The following is a 26,204-nucleotide window of genomic DNA, read 5'->3' as shown; positions in this document are numbered from 1 at the left end:
AAATTTAATTATTCTACGCAATACGTTGGTAATTTTACTGGCAAATAAGGATTTTGAGGAATACGGAACGGATATTTAAAAATATAGTCAAGTTAATTATACATAGACGTTCCTGAGAAATTAAATAATGATTATTATGGCAGTAGAAAGGCTAGGTCACGCCGCTAGGTGGATTAATTCGGTTTTTTTTATATAGCAGCTGTCAGTTTGTTATCCCGTTGCATACTTCAGAATAGCTTGGACTGGTTCGTCGGTTTTTGCGAAATGTTTGGTCTCAAAGTGAATACGACGTAGTGCAGTGTGGTATCGAAAACCAAACAAACTGTTTTTTGAGTATTTATTGGAAGGTGACATAATACCACGAAGAGATAGTGTGTCTGATCTTGGAGTGGAAATAGATGTTGAAAAGATAGTCGCAAAAGCAAACTCATTGTTTGGCTTAATCAAACGCCTTAGCGGCGAACTCAATGACCCGTACACTATTATTTCTTTATACAATGGCCTAGTACACAGTGGTGTTGAATACGCGAGTATAGAATGGCAACCATTCTATGAAGTGCATAAAAAGCGAATCGAGCGAATCCAGAAAAAAATTATACGTTATGCCCTACGGAATTTAGGATATATGATCATGAGAGATGCCAGATTACAAATCGTTATGTATGCTGATAGGAACGGAAAGCTTAGAGAGCAGACGTCGTACCATAGATGCGCTTTTCTTAAAGAATCTGCTGGGCGGCAGGTATAACTCGCCGTATCTGTTGAGTCAAATAACGGTATACGATGGACGTTCCTCACTGAGACGGGTTAGGCCTTTTCACTTAACAAATAGAGTGCAAAATTATGCTAGAAATGAACCAATGTTCAGAATGATGTCCATGTTTAACACTCATTGTGATATAATTAAAGTAGAAATGACAAAGCAGCAAATTAAATGTAGTCTCTGATTTTTTATGTGAATTCAGTGTAACCATTAATAAATTTTATGTTGATTACGGGAAAGCCTATTATCAGTTAAATAAATAAATAAATAAATAAATAAATAAATAAATAAATAAATAAATAAATACTATTCTTCGACCATTAACAGACGCTGATTAATCGGCGGGATATTCTCCTTTGTCATATTAGTTTGCTTCTAATGGGCTACGAGTTTATTTCACTCGTTTGCCTGTACGAGTTACAGGGTAATTTGGTGCCGATTAATTAGCGCCTGATGATAGCCGAAGGATAGTAGACTGAAACGTCTCGTTTTGATAAGGAATTCAATGTTGTCATCATTTTACCGAAAATAATCAACAAATCTGATCAATAAATAGGAGTTTTAGCTATTGGTTAGTTTAGCTATAATTGTTACCTTTTATAAAATAGACGGTTACTTACCTCATCTATGTTTACAAACTTTGGATCACCAATCAATGTGCGTTTGCCATAACTATGTTTAAATGCTTCTATTATACGGTGATATGTCAAAATTGTTTCATTAACAGTAGATACATTTTCAGGTCCAAAATTATAGTTCCGTAAAATATTAACAATAAAGCCTAGCAAAATACCACTGCCGGGTGGTGGAATCACAAACATTGTATCCCCATTGATTTTGATTGGAATTGAATCATCCCAGCGAACGCTAAAAATAGAATTACAATAAATTGTGCATTAATAACTGGGCCGTTGCGTTACAGAATGGTCAATTTCCAAGCAGCGGCAAGCAAAACAATATCAAATTGCGTTATTATAGATATCACAATATGTACTCACAAAACAAGTCGTCAAGTACCACAGCATTCTGCGGCAGACGTTAGCTCGGTATGTGAGGCCAAACGAAAGGGCAATCTCTGGGCAGGAGGTGGACCAAATTGATTGCTTCAAAACTGTTTCCGCTCCCGCTACTGGACAAGAGCTGGTGGTCCATATTTTCTATATGGAGGTTCAATGCTACGGTATTACTATCCGTGAAATCAGAACCCTCGTATACCAGCTGGTAGAGGGAAACGGAAAAGCATATGTCTTCAACACTAAAACACAGCTAGCTTAAGCGTCATCCGAAACTTTCCTTGTGTGCTCCAGAGGCAACCTCCGCGGATTAATTGCCTTTAAGCGGCTTGCGGTCAATAGTTTTATCGGCGTTTTGACACGTTTTATGTTTGTGTATCTATGGGTGTGTATGTGTATGTGTATATGTGTATGTATGTGTTTATGTATGTGTATATGCATGTATGTGAGTGTGTGTGTATGTGTGTGTGATTGTTGTTCTTATATACACCCTTCAAGCATGTGTTTATAAGGGTACTCATTATGCCCCAGGGGGTGCTCATTGTGCCCCACATACTGACCGATTTTTAGTTTTTGAAACATAAGTTTAAAATGCAATTTTCGTCATTATATCAATTATTTTTCAATTTGTTAACAGTATGCCTTTAATTATCGATAGTGAATGTATGTTTTGCAATGACGACACTTTAAAAATTCAGTCATTTTGGGTGCTTAAATCAGTCAACAAGTTAGGGTGCTCATTATGCCCCTAATCCCCCTACATGCACCCTCGCAAAAGACAATATAATGAAACCCCTAATCCATCCTTCCAAGCCTTCCTATATGTATACAAAATGTAAAAAGTCTACTAACTCCAAAAAAGCCTTACGGCTCCGCTAAGTTTTGCTACAAAAGAGCCAAATCAAATAAACGAGATAAAAAAAAATATATTGCACAATTGAAGCCAAGCAAACTAATAGTAAAATTTTGAGATTAATCATTTTGTTGTCGATATCCTTTTTCTTCAAAAGTGAAGTATAATAATAATTTTTCTGAACTCTTGTTTTTCAAAGATGCTAACTTTTGAACGCATGGTATTAATATCAAAATATTAAAAAATCTGCTATGAACACATATTTCATATTGTCAATTCAAAACAAATTTCGCATGTGGCTCTGAAACCCGAAAGTTAAGGCCGACCGATTATAAAACTAAATAATCAAGTAACATAAATGACGCTTACAAGTATTTACGCACCCAAGGAAAGAAAATATAATTATTCTACGCAATACGTTGTGAATTTTACTTGTAAATAAGGATTTTGAGGAATACGGAACGGATATTTAAAAATTTAGTCAAGTTAATTATAGATGTTCCTGAGAAATTAAATAACGATTATTGTGGCAGTAGAAAGGCTCGGTCACGCCGCTAGGTGGATTAATTCGGGTTTTTCTTCGAAGCTCACCCTTTTTTTGCGTCCGAACACGTTCCAAGTTCAATTTCAATAGTGCCAACCACGATGATTTTTTGACGTTTCGTTGTGCGTTATGCGCAGTGGTGCGCGTACTAGATTTTGACCGTGGGGCAGGCTTGGCATACACTTTTCGCTTCAATTTTGCTCTTTTGATTACTGCATCTCAGCCAAGCAAAATTTGAAAAAGTGATGTATGGGTAAAAGTGATGCAAAAAGAGCGCTCTTTTAGCTACCAACGGCATTGCTGCGCTACAGCGCCGTAAATACTAAAGATAAAACTTCACTTTCTTCAGCAATATTATAGATAATTACTAGTTCTACAAATGCCCCATACACCACTTTTTCAAATTCTTCTTGGCTGAGGAACAGTAATCAAAAGAGCAAAATCAAAGCGAAAAGTGTATGCCAAGCCTGCCGGGGGGTAGTATTGTGCCGAATAGAGCACTGAACGCAAATAGCTTTCCGTTTTTGTGGCAACGTAAATTTTTTACGCTACACAACCCTACCAGTGGCAAAAATTATTCGTGAAGCACGTAAGCGGTTCACGAAAAATTTCCAAAACTATCACTTCCTTTCAGAAGTGTACCAGAGAATACCGATTACGATTGCTTAATAACTAAACTAATCAGCTGAGAGCTAAACAATTGCTCTCCAAATCTTGAGCTCAAGTGCTAACTATACTGCCAAATAACTAAAATAGCAGACGACCTCTGCTCAGAATTTCGTAATCAAATGCCGGATTTCCCCGGCCAGAAGATCTCTGGTTCAGTTTTTCTTTGTACATTTGTGCTTCCACCAAGGTAGTGACTTTCTATGTTTCTATTCAATTAATGCATATGAATTGAATGAACCAATGAATGCCTGTTTTGCAAATTAAACAATTAAATTAACTGGCTCGAACTGTTTCGCGTCGTATCCTAGGGGTATGAGAGAATTTAGGCTCTCCAATCACCACGAGCCCAAGACAGAGGTTAAGCTCCTTATGCCAGGCCTTCAGAACGTCCGCGCCCCTGATTTGCGTTCCTTTTGACAAGAATTTTTCGTGGTGATGCCCCTTCGATGCAAAGTGACGATGATAACCTAAAAAATTAACTAATGTACTCTAATCGATTCTAGGAAGAATTCTTTGCTACTAATATTCGGGTTTCATGACTACATTTTGCTTTCGATAGCCGACGGCTTATCGTTTATTTTCAACTTCAACCAGGTCCGGTTTCTCTCGATCCGGTAACGGCACGCGTATGGTAGTTTTACGTTATTTTCTACTGAACGTCGATGGTCAAGGGGAGAGGTAGTTGTTGTAAAGTTGTTGCTCATCGAACCTTTGACCAACTGCACGATTCGTCCTGATCGGCAAACGGTGCTTCTTGGTGTTTAACACATTGCTGACAAGCTTTCGTTTGCAGGCATAGCTGTAAAGAATTCACTAATCCGCCTTGATGTCCTTTGCATGATACTTTCCTAGTTTTCCGGAAATCTTGATACTACTGCCGACAATTGTTGCCGCTGTTGCTGGGAGAGTTCTCGCATCGGTTCTACGCAGTCGGTAGAGCATGAGACTCTTAATCTCAGGGTCGTGGGTTGGGCGCCATGTAACGATTTTGTCCCTATCCCGTAACTTTACCACTTTGCCACTCACCTGACTAAAGCGTGTACCCGGTTAGTAGTAGTTCCTCCTCAACATCGGCCGTTCGTCGGCTACCCGTTTGGCACGGTGAATGCCTCAAGCACTGCCTTCTCTTCAGCGAAGGTGTCGTATGGGATTTCCTGTTCGTCGAATGCGATGGAGCACGGCACCCTTTTGCCGCGGCGAACTCGAAACCGGTCTGCTGAGACGGTTCACTGTGAAGACAGCCACCACGATAGTACTCCTGCCACGTGGTGTTGCAAATCGGGCAATTCCTACACACTTAAACGATTCGGTAAAATTTACCGAAATCTAAACAGCTGAACGTTCGGTAAAATTTTTTATTGCACCAAACATTACTAATGATCTGTAAACGTCGATTGGCACCATCGAAATTTTTACCGAACGTTCAGCTGTTTAGATTTCGGTAATATTTTACCGAATTCGGTGCTTTTTGTTAAGTGTGTACTGGGATTTGGCTGAAGTTTTCCGGGACGCTACCGTGCACGCACTCACTTTAGTGACGGCCGCGAGAGCCCGTTTTGCCCGCGATTGGCAATTCAAGCAAAGTCACACACGCGTAACCACGGAAGGCTTTTTACAAACCACACCGATTTCTAACTCACATTTAAACCACCCGGGTGGGTGCGAATAGAATTTTTCTGTGTAACGATTAGCACGTTAATTTAAAAATTCGTCGAAAACACGAAATTGATCCGGAGGGCCAAGTCACATATACCAATCGATAGGGTTCGACCATTTGAGCAATGTCTGTGTGTGTGTGTGTGTGTGTGTGTGTGTGTGTGTGTGTGTGTGTGTGTGTGTGTGTGTGTGTGTGTGTGTGTGTGTGTGTGTGTGTGTGTGTGTGTGTGTGTGTGTGTGTGTGTGTGTGTGTGTGTGTGTGTGTGTGTGTGTGTGTGTGTGTGTGTGTGTGTGTATGTGTGTGTGTGTATGTGTATGTGTGTGTGTATGTGTGTGTATGTGTGTGTGTATGTGTGTGTATGTGTGTGTGTATGTGTGTGTATGTGTGTGTATGTGTGTGTGTATGTATGTGTGTATGTGTGTGTGTATGTGTGTGTGTATGTGTGTGTGTGTTTTTTTAACGAGTAGGGAAATCTGCTATCAGACACCTGAGGGAGTGGGGTTTGGTATCCCGACCCCCCTACTGGGGCGTGAGGATTCAGACCCACTAAAACCCTACTCGAGTCTCCAGCCTCAATCCCCCCTGGAACCACCTTATCGGTATTACTTCAGGGAGGGGCTATTGTGCTTAACGCACGCTCTTAGATAACTACTGGACTATGGTAGTTAGGCTGTTTATTCGCCGTTGATCGGCTTTCCAGCGGTTTTGTAGCTTCAGTACGATCTGGGTAGCAGCCGCATTGACCGCACCCCAGACGTCCGAGCTAGAACACATCCTTTGGACTAAGTTATCCGGAGTAGTGTCCTGTCCGCTAACTGCCATCATGTTGCTTCTCACGCCCGCGAAACGAGGGCATATGAAGAAAGCATGTTCTGCAGTTTCCTCAACGTCCGTGCATTCGGGACACTCGGGGGACTCCGCATGCCCAAATTTGTGCAGATACTGTCTAAAACAACCATGCCCTGACAGAATCTGTGTCAGGTGGAAGTTGACTTCGCCAATGCGCCTGTTGACCCATCCGGATAGTTCCGGGATAAGTCTATGTGTCCACCGGCCTTTTGTGGAATCAGACCATGCCCGCTGCCATGTGATCATCGAGGCCGATCTTGTGGTACTCCGTATGCCTCTAGTTCCACGTTGGTTGAAGCACTCTACGCCCTCGCTGATGATGATACCAATAGGCATCATACCCGCTAAGACGCAGATTGCGTCATGTGAAACTGTGCGGTACGCACTCGCCACTCTTAAGCACATGAGACGATAGGTGCTTTCCAGCTTGGCTAGATAGCGTTTGGTACCTAACGCCGATGACCACACCGGCCCGCCATACCTAAGTATGGACTGGACCACGTTGGCTAAAAGCCTTCGCTTGCTGCCATATACCGCAGAGCTATTAGACATCATACGAGACAATGCCGAAATAGCTGTGGAAGCCTTCTTGCAGGCATAGTCGACGTGGCTCCCGAACTTGAGCTTGTCGTCGACCATGACTCCAAGGAGTTTTAAGAACCGCGTTGACGAAATAGTGCAGTCCCTGACACTGATATTTGCTTGCTGCACCGACTTGCGGTTGTTCACCACGATAACCTCCGTTTTATGATGCGCTAGGTCCAGTTTCCTGGATCGCATCCAATCTTCAACAATGCTTATAGAGTGGGCAGTCGTCAACTCAACCTCTCTGATAGATTCACCGTAGACTTCCAAGGTGATATCGTCCGCAAAGCCGACAATCACCACCCCTACCGGAAACTTTAGCTTCAACACCTCGTCATACATGACGTTCCAGAACACCGGGCCCAGTATGGAACCTTGCGGAACCCCTGAGGTGATTGGAACGCATTTCTGACCCTCCTCCGTTTTGTAGCATAGCACACGATTCTGGAAATAATTTTCCAGAATTCTGTACAGCGACACCGGCACTTGGACGTTCCGAAGCGAGCTGGCTATGGAGTCCCAGCTAGCGCTATTAAAAGCATTTCTCACGTCGAGCGTGACAACTGCGCAATAACGAATACCTGTCCTCTTGGGCTGGATTGCCACCTCGGCTGTCTTAGTGACAGACAAGATGGCATCCACCGTAGATTTGCCTTTTCGGAAGCCGAATTGGTTCCTTGACAGACCGTTTGTACCCTCCGTGTACTGTACGAGTCTGTTAAGGATAACCCTCTCCAGCACCTTGCCGGCAGTATCGAGTAGACAGATCGGCCTATATGACGAGGGGACACCCGGAGGTTTTCCCGGCTTCGGCAATAGGACCAAATTCTGTCGCTTCCATCTGTCCGGGAAGTGGCCAGCTTCCAGGCATCTATTCATTACTGCCCGAATAATTCGGGAGCCTCTAAAATAGCCGCTTTAATGGCCATATTCGGGATACCGTCTGGCCCCGGTGCCTTGCTCACCTTTAGGGATTTAGCGATATCAATGAGTTCCTCGTTCGTAACCGTCACTTCCTCCTCGACCTCGAAACCGCCGTCGCCCACGTTACTTTGGATGTTCGGCTGGGAGGCCGACCATCCTACGCTATAGTCTGAGATATTGGAACGTCGGCCGTGGGACGACTCAGCGGCCTGGGGCCAGGGCCTTGGCTCGTGGCGCGGAAAGAGGCCCTCGATGATCCGCTCCAGCATCTCTGGCGATTGCTCAGCGGGCGCCATCACACCCTTGGTCTTTTCCATTACGACTCTGTAGGCATCACCCCACGGGTTCGCATTGACACTAGCACATAACCTTTCAAAGCAGTCTCGTTTACTAGCTTTTATCCCGCTCTTAAGCGCTGCGCGTGCAGCAACAAGTGCTACTTGACATTCAGCCCTGCTTTCATCCGAACGAGCTCTTTGCATAATTCTCCTCGCACGAAAGCACGCTCCGCGGAGTTCCGCAATTTCATCTGCCACCAGTAAGCCGGTGACCTGCCATACCTAGGTCGATCTTTCCTAGGCATGGTAGCGTCACATGCTCGCGACAGTACCTCAACCAAATGATCAGCGTTCGGATCGGGCATACCGCGATCACCGCACTCTCTCCGGATCGCTTCCCCAAATACTTCGGGATCGAAGTATGATGTCTTCCATCCACGGGTGGTTGGAGTGTTGGCCCTACTCGCCGCCTGCCGCCTCGTTATCTGACCGACACCATAGCGGACCGCCTGATGGTCACTGTGAGTGTAGCCATTATCTACCCTCCAGTCTCCTATCAGACCAGGACTGCCGAAAGTCACGTCGATGATAGACTCCGCACCGTTCCTACTGAAGGAACTTGTGTTGCCGACGTTGGCCAGATCTACGTTAAGCTTTGCCAGAGCTTCAAGCAGAATCCGACCCCTATGGTTCGTGCGACGACTTCGCCACTCTACCGCCCAAGCGTTAAAGTCGCCCGCCACAACCACCGGCCTTAAACCAGTCAGCATAACTGATACTCGGTCTACCATCCGCGTAAACTGCTCGATAGACCAACTCGGCGGAGCATAACAACTGCAGTAGAACACTCCACCCACTTTGGCAACCGCAAATCCCTCGTCTGCAGTTGACACAACCTCCTGAACCGGGAACCTGCTTGTTGTCCATACAGCCGCCGTCGCAGACCTATCCGAGACCCAGTTGCCGTTTCCGGCAGGGACGCGATATGGATCCGAGACTATGGCAATGTCCATTGCTGACTCAGAAACTGCTTGGTGTAACAGCTGCTGAGCCGTGCTGCAGTGGTTCAGGTTGAGTTGTGTCACTTGCACTATGAACGTGGCTTAGTCGCCGGCACACCGGCCGGGCACCTTGGACCTCCCGTTAAGTGCTTTGCGTCCCGTTTACCGGTACAGATCAGGCACTTGGGAGGCTCCGCGCAGTCCTTTGCTTTATGTTTCAGGGCTTTGTTTCCGTCAGTCAGCGGAAGTCGTATGGTGGTTACCTGGGTCCCGGCCGGACCCTTGCGTAGGCGAACCGCCTCGGTTGCCACCACCACTCCACTTTGCTCTTTGAGAGCTTGTACGACCTCACGTACTTCGGTGATCTCGTCCAGGTTCTTAAGCTGGAGAGTCACTTCTGGTGTGAGAGCACGTACCTGCACTCCGTCCCCGAGCACTCCTTCCGCTATGGACTTGTATGCGGAACTCTTCTTTGTGGCGTCCTTCTTTAACTCGAGGATCATATCGCCCATGCGTGAGCGGCGGATGCTCCGTACGTCCGCGCCCAGATCCTTGAGTAGGGCGTCTCCTCTCATGGCCTTCAGAACCTCCGAGTATTTCGACCCGTCGGTTTTCAGGATAAGAGCGTTGCCCTTCTTCGCTCGCTTTCTTGCCGGTTTAGGTGGAGCAGTTTTTTTACTGGAGCCTCCTCCGCCTTTTCTCTTGGCCCTAACCTCGGTCTACGGGCCACCTGTCTTGGAGCTTCCCGCTGGTTCATCGGTTAGCTCTGCCAACCCGCTAGCCTGAGGGCTTTTACCGATCAGGCGTTTTTTCGGTCCGCCAGGGGTGCTATCCCCCGGGGACTGTCTCGGGCGCTTGGCGGATGCCTTACCGCTGCTGGTAGCGCTTTCCGTAGCATCCTGGGCCGCGTTACGACACTCCGTCAACGGGCAAGCGTCCGTTTGTACTGCCTTCGACGCCTTCACGGTCACCTTCTTAGCCTCTCCTGCACGCGCCACGAGGTCGTTGTGCGTTTTGGTCGCTGCATTCAAGGTTCTTCGAAGCATGAGCAAGCTCTGCTTCAGGTCCTTGGAGAAATTGCCGCGACCTGACGTAAACTCGATTATTACATCGAGCTGCTGTGACGCTGCTACCACTTTAGGAACAGCGTCTCTATTTTTCTCCATCGCCCTGATAAGCGCTGGGCCGTTCATCGCTGTGTCCGGCGTGGTAGGCATACCGCTGCCTTTGGCACCCACACTAGCGCTCCTAGTTGCATCCTTCTCCACCCTTGGTGGAGAACGCTGGATGCCTCCTCTAGCGAACGGGTTTTCCACCGTATCCACACTTGTTGTATTTTTGATTTTGTCTTCCATAAGAATCCCACGAGTTGAGGGGAAAGAAAAGTCCGCCACATCAGAGCCCCTCATGATGCGGTAAGGGCTGATTACTGTGGAGGGCGCTCTGGTACTCCACAGGCTCCGTTTGAGGCTGAGTATTTATAGAACCCCTCCCACCATTCATCCCTCGGCACGGGTCGCATGACACCTTGGATTAGGGGTTTATCCATTCATGTTTTTACTTTTAGCCATGGATAATAGCTATTAAAACCATCCTCCTTTGGGGGCTTTGGACCCTCTGCTCAGGTTCTCGGAATTTTCAGGTTCATCGAACATGCTTCTACCGAGATCCGTCATTTGCAGGCGGAGAGTTTACACTCAGCCTTCGCCTGAGTGCCCCCTTCTCTGTCCGCATACGACCCTAGTTTCCACCGGTTGTCCGATTTCCACTAAGGAGCGTATCCCGGATGGTACCACGAGGAGGTAGAGATAGGAGTTGCTAAATAAGAGGCTGTGGAACTTCGTGATAGTTCTGGAGCGCATTATTCAACCATTTACCATCCGTGTGTGTGTGTGTGTGTTTGTGTGTGTGTGTGTTTGTGTGTGTGTGTGTGTTTGTGTGTGTGTGTGTTTGTGTGTGTGTGTGTTTGTGTGTGTGTGTGTTTGTGTGTGTGTGTGTTTGTGTGTGTGTGTGTTTGTGTGTGTGTGTGTGTGTGTGTGTGTGTGTGTGTGTGTGTGTGTGTGTTTGTGTGTGTGTGTGTGTGTGTGTGTGTGTGTGTGTGTGTGTGTGTGTGTGTGTGTGTGTGTGTGTGTGTGTGTGTGTGTGTGTGTGTGTGTGTGTGTGTGTGTGTGTGTGTGTGTGTGTGTGTGTGTGTGTGTATGTATGTGAGTATGTAATGATTTTTTCTATCGCCTGTTTCTCAGAGATGGCTGAACCGAATCGTTCACTATTACTTTTGTTTGAAAGGTATTATTGTCTAGTAGATCACTATTGAGTTGTTTCGTGATACGACGTTTCGTTTAAAAGTTATAAGCAAAAATATGAAAACTACGTGACACGGGTTTCTCCGGAATTACATGACCGATTTCAACGATCTTAGTATCAAATGAAAGCTCTTATTAAAGCTAAACTGTTCAGCATTTTTTTTTATTGAAAACAAACAAGTAGTTTAAAAGTTATGCTTTAAAAACCTGTTTTGACAAGGTAATAATTATCGCCTGTTTCTCAGATGGCCATACCGATTTATGCGCTATTAGTCTCATTTGAAAGATAATGTAGCCTAATAGATCACTATTGAATGATTTTTTGTTTGGACGTTTAATTTGAAAGTTATGAGCAACCGTATACACCCCACCAAAATTAACAATAATTTATAACGGTTTTAACTAAGATAATTTACCTAATTTCAATTATTTTATTATCAAACGAGTGGTTTTGTCACTACGAATATATATGCAAAATTTCATAAGAATTGGTTTTACCGGTCAAAAGATATCACTCCTCGAACACTCGCGCTAACTTTTGTAACACAGTTACTCGCGCGCACAATAGCCACAAACCAAAGAAAACGTGCGCACTAGAGTTTTGATTGAGAAAACTTGGTTTTAGGTTTGTCGAACCTTTGGAACAGTTTCTAGAAATTGAAAGCTCTATCGTCTGGTGGATTCAAATTTTGATTAATCCCCCTAAAAGTGAAATAAAAAAAAATTTCTTCAGTGTCAAAATAACACATTGATGTGTTCTGCACCTGCCACCTCCCAGTTGGCCTCGAGGTAAGACGCTGGTCTAATGAGCCAGTCGTCGTATGTTCGAATCTCGGCTGGGAGAGGCTGTTAGAGTCAATAGGATCGTAGCACTGACCCCGCACTGTCCTGTATTCTAACAGCTGGTTGCGAAGTCTGTCGTATAAAAACAGAAGGTCAAATTTCGATAACGGAATTAGCACCCAGGCTTTGCTTTGCTTGTGTTCTGCAAAGTTTTACAGCATATTATTACATGAAATTTTGCTAAAGACAATAACCTTCTATCTCTGCAGCGAAGATAGAAAAATCTCATTTATTGTACATGAATTTGTAAAATCAGTTTTTCTATTTTTGCTCTTTTTGTAATTGTTGTATGACTTTTTCATGTACTACAAAATTGTACAAATAGTAAAAATATACAACTTTGCTGAAAATAGTATACCTCTATGTTTGCTTGTTTAGGAACTGTGGAACTTTGATTATAAAAAATACTCTAATTTTGACTCCGAATTACTCGACTACTAGCAGACGGATACATTTTAAACATTTCACATTTACTGATAGTTTTGCTGCATATAGACACCATTTTTCCATATGAAGAAACAATACAAAATTCCAGTTGGGGCCAAATTCTGGTACACCTCACATGCTGATTGCTTCGTTTTAATGATGGCGGTTTATGCTGATCTATTTTCCCAAAAATTTATGACATTTTGCTCATAATAACTTTAAAATTTTATAACTTTATAACAATATGACGTTGAAAACCCTACACGTGTTGTACAAAATACAACAGCGCGAGTAACCAAAGGTTAATAAAAATTGATGAAAATTATTCAAGAAAACTCTATTGATGTGAATCAAATAGAATGGCATTACAGAAAATTATGCATAGTTCAAAAACCTATAAAAGTCTAGTACTAGGGAATGTATATGTTAAAGAATAAGATTTCCTCTTACAACTTACTTCTATTTGCACTTAATCAGATTAATAACAACTTACTTATCCTTACACAACAATTTCATTAAAACTCAAAATTTAAAAGTGTTCCTATTTTATTCAAATCTTGTGAAGTTATTCAATTTCCAAAAATTTTATGTAAACCATCGCACTACGCAACGTTAACCAATAGATGAATTATGTTCCTAAGACGTGTCGATTTCTATCTCAAATAACAAGTAAGACCGTATAACAAAGGTTCCTTTCACCACTAGGTGGATTAAATAGGGTTTTTAATCACTTTCGCGCAGTCGCCAGCGCGTCCCCCCGCTGGCACGGAAATTTGCCAGGAGAAGCGATCGTATCGATTACCGGTACCGTCGACTTTTTTCTTCGAAGCTCGCCCTTTTTTTGCGTCCGAACACGTTCCAAGTTCAACTTCAATAGTGCCAACCACGATGATTTTTTGACATTTCGTTGTGCGTTGCGTTGTGCGTAATGCGCAGTGGTGGTCGTACCAGATTTTAACCGGGGGGTAGTATTGTGCCGAATAGTGCACTGAACGCAAATAGCTTTCCGTTTTTGTGGCAAAGTAAATTTTTCACGCTACAATAATTTAAATGAACAAAAAATATCGCTATCATTAATCATTTTTTTCAATTATGTATTATTTCAGCGTAATTTTACGCATAGGGCTCAGCAATATTATGAAAAAAGACGTATCGAAATTCAAAATTTCTCCGATTTTATTCAAATTTTGTGTACATATTCTTTTGCAATAAATTTTAGATCCGTATTTTTATTTGGTACTTAGGGTTCTCTTTTCAGAGTCAGTGTGATCCCAAAAGTTGCCATTTTTCCACCTTTCTTTCTTTAAAAATTCATAACTTTTGATCCGTTGAACCGATTTAAATGATGTTAATGCCAAATGGAAAGTATTTTGACGAGCTTTTCTGAAAAAAATATTAGACTGAAGCCCAAACTTTCTTTTTAATTATCGCAATAATACTAAAAACATTCACTTTTTATGTTTCCATGGTGGGTAGACCAAAGAAACTCATTGTCAACTCATTGATTTCATTGTCGAGAATAGAAACGCATGGTTTTACCTTTCTACTATATAAATATATAGTATGAAGGTATAGAAATCACTTGGAAAACCGGAAATGGAAAGAAGGTCCTGCGGGCCGAATGTCATATACCATTCGACTCAGATTCGAAAACTGAGCATTTTCTGTGTGTGTATGTATGTGTGTGTGTATGTAACGCTTTCAATTTCACTCACTTTTTTCGGATATGGCTGGACCGATTTTAATGTTCTTAGTGTCAAATGAAAGGTCTAGGTGTCCCATCGCTATTGAATTTCATTTTGATCGGGTTTTTAGTTCAAAAGTTATGTATAAAAATACGAAAAATATTAGACTTCATTATCTCATAGGTCCCTTAACCGATTTGAACAAAATTGATTGCATATGAAAGAGGAGCCTTGCAAACCCTTAACTTTCAAATTTCATGACGATTGGACTTGTAGTTTGAAAGTTACGTAAAGAAATGTGAAAAAATAGTATTTAAAACATATTTTTGTAACATATAAGCATTAATTCAATGAAAAACATCACGCATTTTATTTGAAAATTACTGCTGAGATCTATCAAACGAAACCGAGTTATTTGAAACCGGACGGTTCATTCAAAAATTATTCAAACTTTAACACTTAAGCACCGTATATTAAACCTTTGAAACGTGTGAAATCAAAACATATCAATCAAATGTTGATTGTATTCAATGTGTGTGATGTATGTGTATATATGTATGTATGTATGTATGTATGTATGTATGTATGTATGTATGTATGTATGTATGTATGTATGTATGTATGTATGTATGTATGTATGTATGTATGTATGTATGTATGTATGTATGTATGTATGTATGTATGTATGTATGTATGTATGTATGTATGTATGTATGTATGTATGTATGTATGTATGTATGTATGTATGTATGTATGTATGTATGTATGTATGTATGTATGTATGTATGTATGTATGTATGTATGTATGTATGTATGTATGTATGTATGTATGTATGTATGTATGTATGTATGTATGTATGTATGTATGTATGTATGTATGTATGTATGTATGTATGTATGTATGTATGTATGTATGTATGTATGTATGTATGTATGTATGTATGTATGTATGTATGTATGTATGTATGTATGTATGTATGTATGTATGTATGTATGTATGTATGTATGTATGTATGTATGTATGTATGTATGTATGTATGTATGTATGTATGTATGTATGTATGTATGTATGTATGTATGTATGTATGTATGTATGTATGTATGTATGTATGTATGTATGTATGTATGTATGTATGTATGTATGTATGTATGTATGTATGTATGTATGTATGTATGTATGTATGTATGTATGTATGTATGTATGTATGTATGTATGTATGTATGTATGTATGTATGTATGTATGTATGTATGTATGTATGTATGTATGTATGTATGTGTGTATGTATGTATGTATGTATGTATGTATGTATGTATGTATGTACGTGTGTATGTACGCGTGTATGTGATGACAATTTGCAATTTTGAAATTTGCATTGAAATTCAAGAGAAGTGAGAAACATGCCAATTGTCTGAAGCCTCTTAGTGGAATACGAACTCTGAATTTAAGGAAAAGATAAAACTTTTACCGACTATATTCCACTATTTAATATTTATTCGCGACAGATACGTATACGCTTTGAAATAAGACACTGATGAAGCCTGCACGTCGTAGGTGAACTACTTATCTGTTGCAAATATATATTAAATAGTGGGATTAAACCGAAAAGTTTGTCTTTTCTTTGATTGCAGATTTCAATTTCTTGACTTCTTCACTTGTTGTTACTCCAAATTGTACAAGAAAAGCAAAAAGCGAAGAAAAGCAGTCAATTTAAGCATGTAGGTATAGTGGTGTATAGGATTAAAAATACTAGTGAGTTGATTTTTCGAAATAAATTTATACAAATTTCAAACAAATTTTGCGCATCAATAGATGCTCTTTTAGGTACTAGAGCTTAGAAATGTTATATGAAAAATAAGAAGTAAACGTTGCACGGTAGTAATTTTGTAAGATTTGTTTTCGTTAGTGACATTTTAAAGGACAGATGCCTTTTGTCATGTATCATGTTTTAATAAATAAATCAAAAATGACAAGCACTGGAAATCATATCGATCATATTTCCCATTCTCAAGCATGTTTGTGGCGCAGCTTTTGATTTTCATGCAAAAATTATTATCTGAAAGAGCGCCAGCTAAGAAAAAGTTCAATTTCTCTTTTTCATATCTAATGCTCTATTTAGTTATTTTTTCTGATTCAGATATATTGCACAATTGAAGCCAAGCAAACTAATAATAAAATTTTGAGATTAATCATTTTGTTGTCGATATCCTTTTTCTTCAAAAGTGAAGTATATAATAATTTTTCTGAACTCTTGTTTTTCAAATTCCTAACTTTTGAACGTATGTTATTAATATCAAAATATCAAAAAATCTGCTATGAACACATATTTCATATTGTCCTCTTAAAATTACTTAAAACATTTAATATATTCGTTTTTTATTTTTTCATTATCCTTTCAATGGCAAGCTAATTGTTCACATACGATATCAAAAAACAGACCTGTGACATTTTCAGTTTTTGAGATACTCTTTTTAAGAAATAAAGATGCGTCCATGCAATGGACTCGCATAGCCTTTTGTTTTAGAAACGCATTTCTTTATCAAAACCCCCTTTTATTACAAGTAAAAACAAAACCCGAATTAATCCACCTAGCGGTGTGACCTAGCCTTTCTACTGCCACAATAATCATTATTTAGTTTCTCAGGAACATCTTTAATTAACTTGACTATATTTTTAAATATCAGTTCCGTATTCCTCAAAATCCTTATTTACCAGTAAAATTCACAACGTATTGCGTAGAATAATTATATTTTCTTTCCTTGGTGCGTTAGTACTTGTAAGCGTCATTTATGCTACTTGATTATTTAGTTTTATAAACGGTCGGCCTTAACTTTCGGGTTTCAGAGCCACATGCGAAATTTATTTTGAATTGACAATATGAAATATGTGTTCATAGCAGATTTTTTGATATTTTGATATTAATAACATACGTTTAAAAGTTAGGATCTTTGAAAAACAAGAGTTCAGAAAAATTATTATTATATTTCGCTTTAGAAGAAAAAAGATATCTACAACAAAATGACTGATCTCAAAATTTTATTATTAGTTTGTTTGCTTCAATTCAATTTTGCAATATATCTGAATTAGAAAAAATAGAAGAATGTAATTTCATGAAAAGATAGTCGTTAGCTTGATCGCATCGTTTTTACAATGTATCCCGTTAGAGGGTTAGGAAATCAAGATGAAGTCGAATAGTGCAAAAGGTGCGCGATAAACATACTTGAGAATGGGAAATATGATCGATACGATTTCCAGTGCTAGTCAATTCGATTTATTTATTAAAATATGATACATGACTTAAAATTTCTGTCTTTTAAAGTGTCACTAACGAACACAAGAAGAAGAGAAGAGAAAGCGCAAGTCGATGTAATTTATACCGATTTGAAAGCAGCTTTTGACAAAATTGACCATAAAATACTGCTAAATAAGCTAACTCGTCTTGGTGTATCTGCGCAATTGATTGCTTGGCTAGAATCTTACCTCACGGAGCGTGAGCTGCGGGTGAAGATTGACGGTTGTATATCAAGACCTTTTACAAATAGTTCTGGAGTTCCGCAGGGTAGCAATCTGGGACCACTGTTGTTTATTATATTTTTTAACGATGCTGCTCTGACTCTGAATGGAAGTCTCAAACTAGTTTATGCGGATGATCTGAAGCTGTACATAGTAGTACACACACTGGAAGATTGCTGGCGCTTACAAGACTCGTTAATATCATTTGCTGATTGGTGTCTACGAAACAAATTAATTATCAGTGTGGAAAAATGTCAAGTGGTCACGTTCCATCGCAAGGTACATCCAATTTTGTTCGACTATAACATCGACGGCGTTACTCTTACTAGAGTTACAAAAGTGACGGATTTAGGAATTGTACTTGACTCAAAAATGTCGTTCAACTTACAATGTTCAACAATCATATCGAAAGCATTACGACAGTTAGGTTTTGTCGCCAGGATTGCGAAGGATTTTTCGGACCCACATTGTTGGAAGTCGCTGTACTGTGCTCTTGTTCGTCCAATTTTGGAAAATGCGTGTATCGTATGGCATCCTTACCAAGTTACATGGTGTCTAAGGATTGAACGTGTTCAGAAACGGTTTATTCATTTAGCGCTTAAAAATTTGCCTTGGCGAGATCCTAATAATTTACCACCGTATCCTGATAGATGCCGGCTATTGGGCTTAGATACTCTAGAACGACGACGGAAATTTCAGCAGTCACTGTTTATTGCGAAATTAATTAATAGTGAAATTGATGCCCCCGAACAGCTCTCAATGTTGAATTTTCGCATACCAGGTAGATCTCTTCGGAATACGACGTTATTACAACCAATTTTTCATCGAACGGTGTTTGGATACCACGAACCAGTCTCAGCATGCATCCGTGCATTTACGACCGTTGAAGAGCATTTCGAGTTTGACGAACCGACTGACCGTTTCAAAAGTGGAATTAAGTCATTGTTAGTTTAGTGTAGCTTTATTCATTAAGACACCATTATTGTCAGATGAATTAATTTCAAATAAACAAATAAACAAATCGTACAAAATTACTACCGTACAATGTTTTCCTCCTATTTTTATATAAAATTTCTAAGCTCTAGTATCTATTGATTGGAAAGAGCATCTATTGACGCGCAAAAATTGTTTGAAAGTTATATAAGTTTATTTGGAAAAATCAACTCACTAGTATTTTTAACCGTTATGTGTTCGACAAAAAAACACCTTTAAGTGCTCGACAAAGGTACCCGGGTACCCACAAATTGAAACGCTTGTAACTTTGGCAATTTTTGACCGATTCGGACACTTTTACCACCAAAAGATTCAGGAACTTATCCACTTCCAGTGTGGTTATAACAGAGCCGGAAGTGGTTCATCTGGTTCCCGGAAATCCGGCAGTCCGAGGATGTGTTCCGGAATTAAAGCACTATTTATATTTTTGGATGTAATTATAGTAATATGGGTGTCCAAAGTTCTTCCAATTACTCCGAAAGGTCATTCTTCATTGTTTTAAAACAATACAATGATATATCCTCGGAATGGCCATTCTACGACAAGTTCCCGTGGGACCTCCTGTGGCCATAAAGCTTTTTTATAGTTGTTGTATGACTGTTTCATGTTTCATAAAGTTGTACAAATAGCAAAGATACACAATTTTGCCGAATGTAGTATACCTCTATCTTTGCTTGTTTAGGAACTGTAAAACTTTTGATATAGTAAATACCCTAATTTTGATCCCCAATTACGCGACTATGCGCAGACGGATACAAATGAAACTTCCTGACTTTTTGTAGTTATTTATTTAGTTTCAAATTCATGTAATGTAATTTGTATCTGTTTGCGCATAGTTGAGTAATTCGGGGTCAGAATTAGGGTATTTATTATAACACAAGTTTTACAGCTCCAAAACAAGCAAAGATAGAGGTATACTATATTCGGCAAAGTTGTGTATCTTTGCTATTTGTACAACTTTATAAAACATGAAAAAGTCATACAACAACTACAAAAAAAGCTAAAATAGAAAAACTGATTTTGACGACTCACATCTAAGAAATAGGATTTTTCTATCTTCGCTGAAGAGATAGAAGGTTACAATCTTCAGCAAAATTTCTTGTAATAATATACTCTAAAACTTTGCAGAACTCATCAATGTGTTATATTTAAGCTGAAGAAAAATAAATTTTTTATTTCACTTTTAGGGGGATTATTCAAAATTTGAATTCCACCATACGATAGAACTTTTAATTTCAAGAAACTCTCCCAAAGGTTCCATAAACCTAAAATCAAATTTTCCCACTCAAAACCCTAATGCGCACATATTTTTGGTTTTGGACAACTGTGAAGCCCCACGGGAATATGTTCCGGAATGGCCATGCCGTGGCAAAATCATCAGATAGAATCAAAACAATGAAAAATGACCTTCTGGAGTAATTTCATGAATTTAGAGACCCATATTGCCAGTGTTGCAAACCAAACAGTTTTATGGCCACAGGAGGTCCCACGGGAACTTATCGTAGAATGGCCATTCCGAGGATATATCATTATATTGTTTTATTACAATGAAGAATGACCTTTCGGAGTAATTTGAAGAACTATGGATACCCATATTACTATAATTACATCCAAAAATATAAAAAGTGCTTTAATTCCGGAACACATCCTGGGAATGCCGGATTTCCGGGAACCAGATGGACCACTTCCGACTCTAGTAACCACACCGGAAGTGGATAAGTTTCTGAATCTTTAGGTGGTAAAAGTGTCCGAATCGGTCAAAAATTGCCAAAGTTACAAGCGTTTCAATTTGTGGGTACCCGGGTACCCTTGTCGAGCACTTAAAGGGTAAAAAAATTCGAAGTCCCCCCATTCCACCCCCTTAAGTGCTACATGAAAACTTATTTTATGAAAAGTTGCAATTCAACTAGTTCTTAGATGTCACAGAGTTTCAGTATCCTTGATCAAAGAAAACTTTAGTATTTCGTACTTTGAAAGCTGAAAAGGTACCCGGGTACCCTGTCGAACACATAACGGTTAATCCTATACACCACTATACCTACATGCTTAAATTAATTGCTTTTCTTTGCTTTTTGCTTTTCTTGTAGAATTGTGAGAAACAGCAAGTGGAGAAAATGACTAGGGTAAGCGTACCCTTAGTGGAGGTAGTACCAATAGTGGTGGTACTTGAATTAGATACGCCCTTCATGAGATAAAACGCAATTATGCTTCTAGATAACGTTTATATAATCTGCACCTGGGTTATACAGGTTTACTTGAAATAATCGTCTCTTCTTTTAGTGGTAAAATGAAATTTATAGAAATATTCCACTGGTTTTGTTAAGATTTTCTGAATAAAATTTAATTTTGGACAGGATAGGTTTTGAATTTTATCTTTTTCTGATATTATTTATTCATGAATTCAAGAAATTTAAATCTGTCGAGCATATGAAGTGAGTACGCAAGCTCATGCAAACAAGCAGAGCCAGTTTGTATAATTTTTTATTACAGTAATTGAATGTTTAATGTGTTGCCACCATTATGGGCTCGCGATGCCTCCAATCTAGGGACCTCGGTAGCAACCATACCACCACTATAGGCAAACCAATGATCGTAGAAAAAATCTTTCTCTTTAACAAAATTTAAGTTTTTAATGATTCCAACCATCATTTTTAGTAAGTTTAAGAATGTTTCAATCATATCGTGCGCGTGTGCATGTATATTTGTTCTGATATCACTGTATTTTGACCAAAAATTTGAAATTTTACTATTAAATACGCCACTACTGGTACGCTTACCCTATTGAAATCTGAAATCAAAGAAAAGTAAAAACTTTCCGACTGAATCCCACTACAAGGGGATTTCGAATTTGGCATGATTCGGGTTTGGCATGGTTCGATTTTGGCAACAAAAGTAACCGTTTTTGGCAACACAAAATATTTTACTTCCAAAAGTATGCCTAAATATCAGTCAGTTTCCGCATTACTTTAAATGACGAAAAAATATTGCCCTAAGTGTGTTCATGAAAAAAAGTTTGCGGTTATAGAATATTTCGAACAATCATATTTTTATTGCCGTAGGACTACGTTCTACCGTAGGTCGCCAGAAACTTACTTGCACCGCACGGATAGCTCTTGGCGGATTTTGTGAACATAAAAAGGTTGCAATCGTTGATTAATAACACTTAGTCAATTTCTAATGCATTTACATTCAATTTTGTCATATCAAAAAAGGGTCTCGATTTTGGCTATATAGGCGACACGCATTTGTTGCCAAATTCGAAATCCTACTGTATTTAATATTTATTTGCGACAGATACGTAGTTCGCCTACAACGTGCAGGCTTCATCAGTGTCTTATTTCGAAGCGTATACGTATCTGTCGCAAATAAATACTAAATAGTGGAATTTAGTCGGATTTTTTTTTCTTTTCCTTAATTTCAGAGTTCGTATTCCACTTCCACTAAGAGGCTTCAAAAACTTTTCTTGAATTTCAATGCAAATTTCAAAATTGTAAATTGTCATCACATACACACATATTCATACATACACACGTACATACATACATACATACATACATACATGCATACATACATACATACATGCATACACACAAACATACATACATACATTCATTACACACATTGAATACAAACAACATTTGATTGATATGCTTTGATTTTACACGTTTTAACGGTTTAATATACGGTGCTTAAGTGTTAAAGTTTGAATAACTTTTGAATGAACCGTCCGATTTTAAATAACTCGGTTTCGTTTGATAGATCTCAACAGTAACTTTCAAATGATAATAAATTGTGTGAGGGTTTGCAATGAATTAATGCATATATGTTACAAAAATATGCTTTAAATATTATTTTTTCACACTTCTTTATGTACCTTTCAAACTATTAGCCCAATCATCATGAAAGTTGGAAGTTAAGGGTTTGCAAGGCTCCTCTTTCATATGCAATCAATTTGGTTCATATCGGTTAAGGGACCTATGAGATAATGAAATCCTATATTTTTCGTATTTTTATACATAACTTTTGAACTAAAAGTCCGATCAGTATGAAATTCAATAGCGATCTATGGGACACCTAGGCCTTTCATTTGACATTAAGAACATTAAAATCGGTCCAGCCATCTCCGAGAAAAGTGAGTGAGATTAAAAGCGTTACACACACACACACACACACACACACACACACACACACACACACACACACACACACACACACACACACACACACACACACACACACACACACACACACACACACACACACACACACACACACACACACACACACACACACACACACACACACACACACACACACACACACACACACACACACACACACACACACACACACACACACACACACACACACACACACACACACACACACACACACACACACACACACACACACACACACACACACACACACACACACACACACACACACACACACACACACACACACACACACACACACACACACACACACACACACACACACACACACACACACACACACACACACACACACAGAGAGAAAATGCTCAGGTTTCGAAACTGAGTCGAATGGTATATGATATTCGGCCCGCAGGACCTTCTTTCCATTTCCGGTTTTCCGAGTGATTTCTATATCTTTATACTATATATTTATATAGTAGAAAGGCAAAAAGGTCGATAAAACCGGGTCAAAATGGTTGACAAAATCGGGTGTAGATTAAACCAGGTGTAGATATAATCGGAATACCACTGTAGTACAAAGGCAAAAACTCAAAAAATGTAAAATAATAAATCTATACCTATAAAAATGTATTTCTGGCTGTCTGTATGTTTCTATATGCATGTATGGTACTTTCCGCGAAATGGTATTCCGCGTTATGGTCAACCGAGAATTGCTTTTCCGCGAAATGGTGTTCGTCGAAATATTATGCAATCACGACAAACATTTTAATGCTATCAGCTTTATTTTATTTTTTTTTTGTTAGATTATAGTCACTTTAACAGCTTGGGTCATTCGTGACATCTGCGGGGTTGGGATTTGAACCCGGGTCCTCGGCGTGAGAGGCGTGAATGCTAACCACTACGCCGGCACTGACCTCCGGCATCAGCTTTATTTTATTTAGCGTAGTAAGGGGGTGTTGTTTTATACTTTAGTGCGAGGAAAAATTGAAAATTGGTATATTAGACTACCCATGCAGTTTACAATTATGTACAGCAGATTAATTTGTGGCAGTACGAAGTATGCCGAGTCAGCCTATACAGCACTCGTTCGCTAATTGCACGAATGAGGCGATCGAATGAGCGAATTTCATTTTTTAATTACACGATGACTGCTAATATTTATTGTAAAACGTGATACGTTATCACCGTAAAAAATTCTTCACATGTGCTCACACACGCGCTAGATTTGGGGAAAAACAGTTAAATCTTTACAAACGAACCAAAAGCCTAATGAATACGTGTCCAATTCATTCCAAAGTTTAGCAGAATTTGTATTAATTTGCTTTTAATATATCTACGTAATGCAGAAAAGAGCTTTTATTCGGCATCGCTGCATTTTTGTTTATGGCAACCACCTAGGAAACCACATGCCGTTTGACAGATAACTGTTTTTTAGTTGCACTATCATGCAACTAGCGAACGTGCAATAAAAAGACGGTGCGACTAGAGGACGTGCAATAACGCACGAGTGCTGTAATAAGTAAATAAGAAATAAATATTTCAAATTAAAGTTATAAATAAAACTATAAATGTATTACATAGATTAGACTATAACAAAAAGTTATAAGTGTATATTATATACAAAAATGAAATAAAGCATTACAGCGATTTAAAGTGAAACGCCCTTAACCCACCAAATGTCGGGGATGGGCACTAGAGGGTTAACTAATAGAATATATTTTAAATAGTTACAGCTCTATTAAAATTGCTTTAAAATATGCTTTAAGTATTTTAGTAACCTGAAGTAACATATTTTTTATGCATATAAAGACAGTTCTTCATAACTAACATTCTCGGTGATCATAAAGATGTATTATCGGCTATATTATGAAATTTGCGTATAGAATTGGGTATTTTAATTTTCCCAACAAAGTGGATTTTTCTATCTTATTTGATAGCCCGTCGTTTCCTGAATCTAGCAGTTCTTTTTTTATTTCAATTAAGTCAATATTCCATGAAAAAATTAATAAAAATCAAAACTAGAATGATTTGCTGTTTGACAGATATCAACCAAGCCGATTGATTGACTTGATGTCAGAAGTTCTTTCCCTCTCTTCTATCTTTCTGATAGAGCTCTTCATTTTAACCGAGCTTTTAAAGCTCTCATTTGAAACCTGTATCGTTCGATGACCATAGTGTATCTATTCACTGTGTTGTCTAAGGCGAGCTAAAAAGAAAAGTGGTTTACTTATAAGCTATCGTCTTATTCCAAAAATTTTTTTCAAATATAAAAAAAATGTTTTTTCATTACCTTCATTGGTCAAATTCGGAAAAGTCTTCATGTAGCGATTGAATGGCATCATATCTTGTCAGAATATGCGGAAATGTATATACCACTAAAATACCCAATTCACTCTCTATGCGGTGGTACACTAGACTTTTGAATTGCTTTTCTTGTCACATTTGATCAATTTTGGTTTTTATTGCATGCTATGAACTGGTCGGTGTTAAATCGAACCGGACCAGCTAAAATGAGTTAATGACAGCCAACGATCAAGAATTTTCCATGCTAAATTTTACTCTAATCAGACTACATAAATGTTGCAAATAGCCAGAGTTATAAGATGATCGAACGATGGATAGGCATAAACCATACAGAGCAAAGTTTGCGCGTTTTTCTCAAAATCAGAGTTTTGTCTCTTAATTCGGTGTGACTTAACATCGACCAACTGTCTTCCTAATTTTTAAAATAATTGTCAATAATATTTCTACAGTTAGTAATAAAATTAAGTCAGTCCTAATTTGTAACAGAAAATTTATCGATCTCTTCAAATTTTAGTAACATTTGTAATTGGATAAAATTAGACAAAATTATGGAAAAAACTGACGCAATTTGAGAAAAATTCAGCAGTTACACGCTTTTTATTCAGCAGACTTCGCAGCCAGCTATTAGAGCACAGAACAATTGCAAGGTTAAACAAAAATAATTCAAGAATATGCTAGGTGCAATAGTGATATTTCTCTTCCGGGGGTGCGTAAACATTTCTTAGCGTCACCCAGTTAATTTATTTTATCAACACCTTTATTAATTTAAAATAAATTCGTATGGTTAGGAAACTATGTCACATAGATGTCATAGATGATCA

At 39.1% G+C, this 26,204-nt stretch overlaps 1 protein-coding gene across 1 annotated transcript in view; it reads right to left on the bottom strand.

The window, feature by feature from the left end:
- Positions 1-26,204, bottom strand: part of LOC128745938 (glutathione hydrolase 1 proenzyme-like) — a 322,529-nt gene that overhangs the window by 173,219 nt on the left and 123,106 nt on the right. The window contains exon 5 of the mRNA XM_053842999.1: positions 1,384-1,630. Within this exon, the coding sequence (XP_053698974.1) occupies positions 1,384-1,630 (247 nt within the window). The remainder of the gene's footprint in view (positions 1-1,383; positions 1,631-26,204) is intronic.

The sequence above is a fragment of the Sabethes cyaneus genome, chromosome 1 (genome assembly GCF_943734655.1).
Source record: "Sabethes cyaneus chromosome 1, idSabCyanKW18_F2, whole genome shotgun sequence".
NCBI classification, from domain to species: domain Eukaryota; kingdom Metazoa; phylum Arthropoda; class Insecta; order Diptera; family Culicidae; genus Sabethes; species Sabethes cyaneus.
The sequence above is the reverse complement of the archived record's forward strand: the minus strand, read 5'-3'. Positions and strand labels throughout refer to the sequence as shown.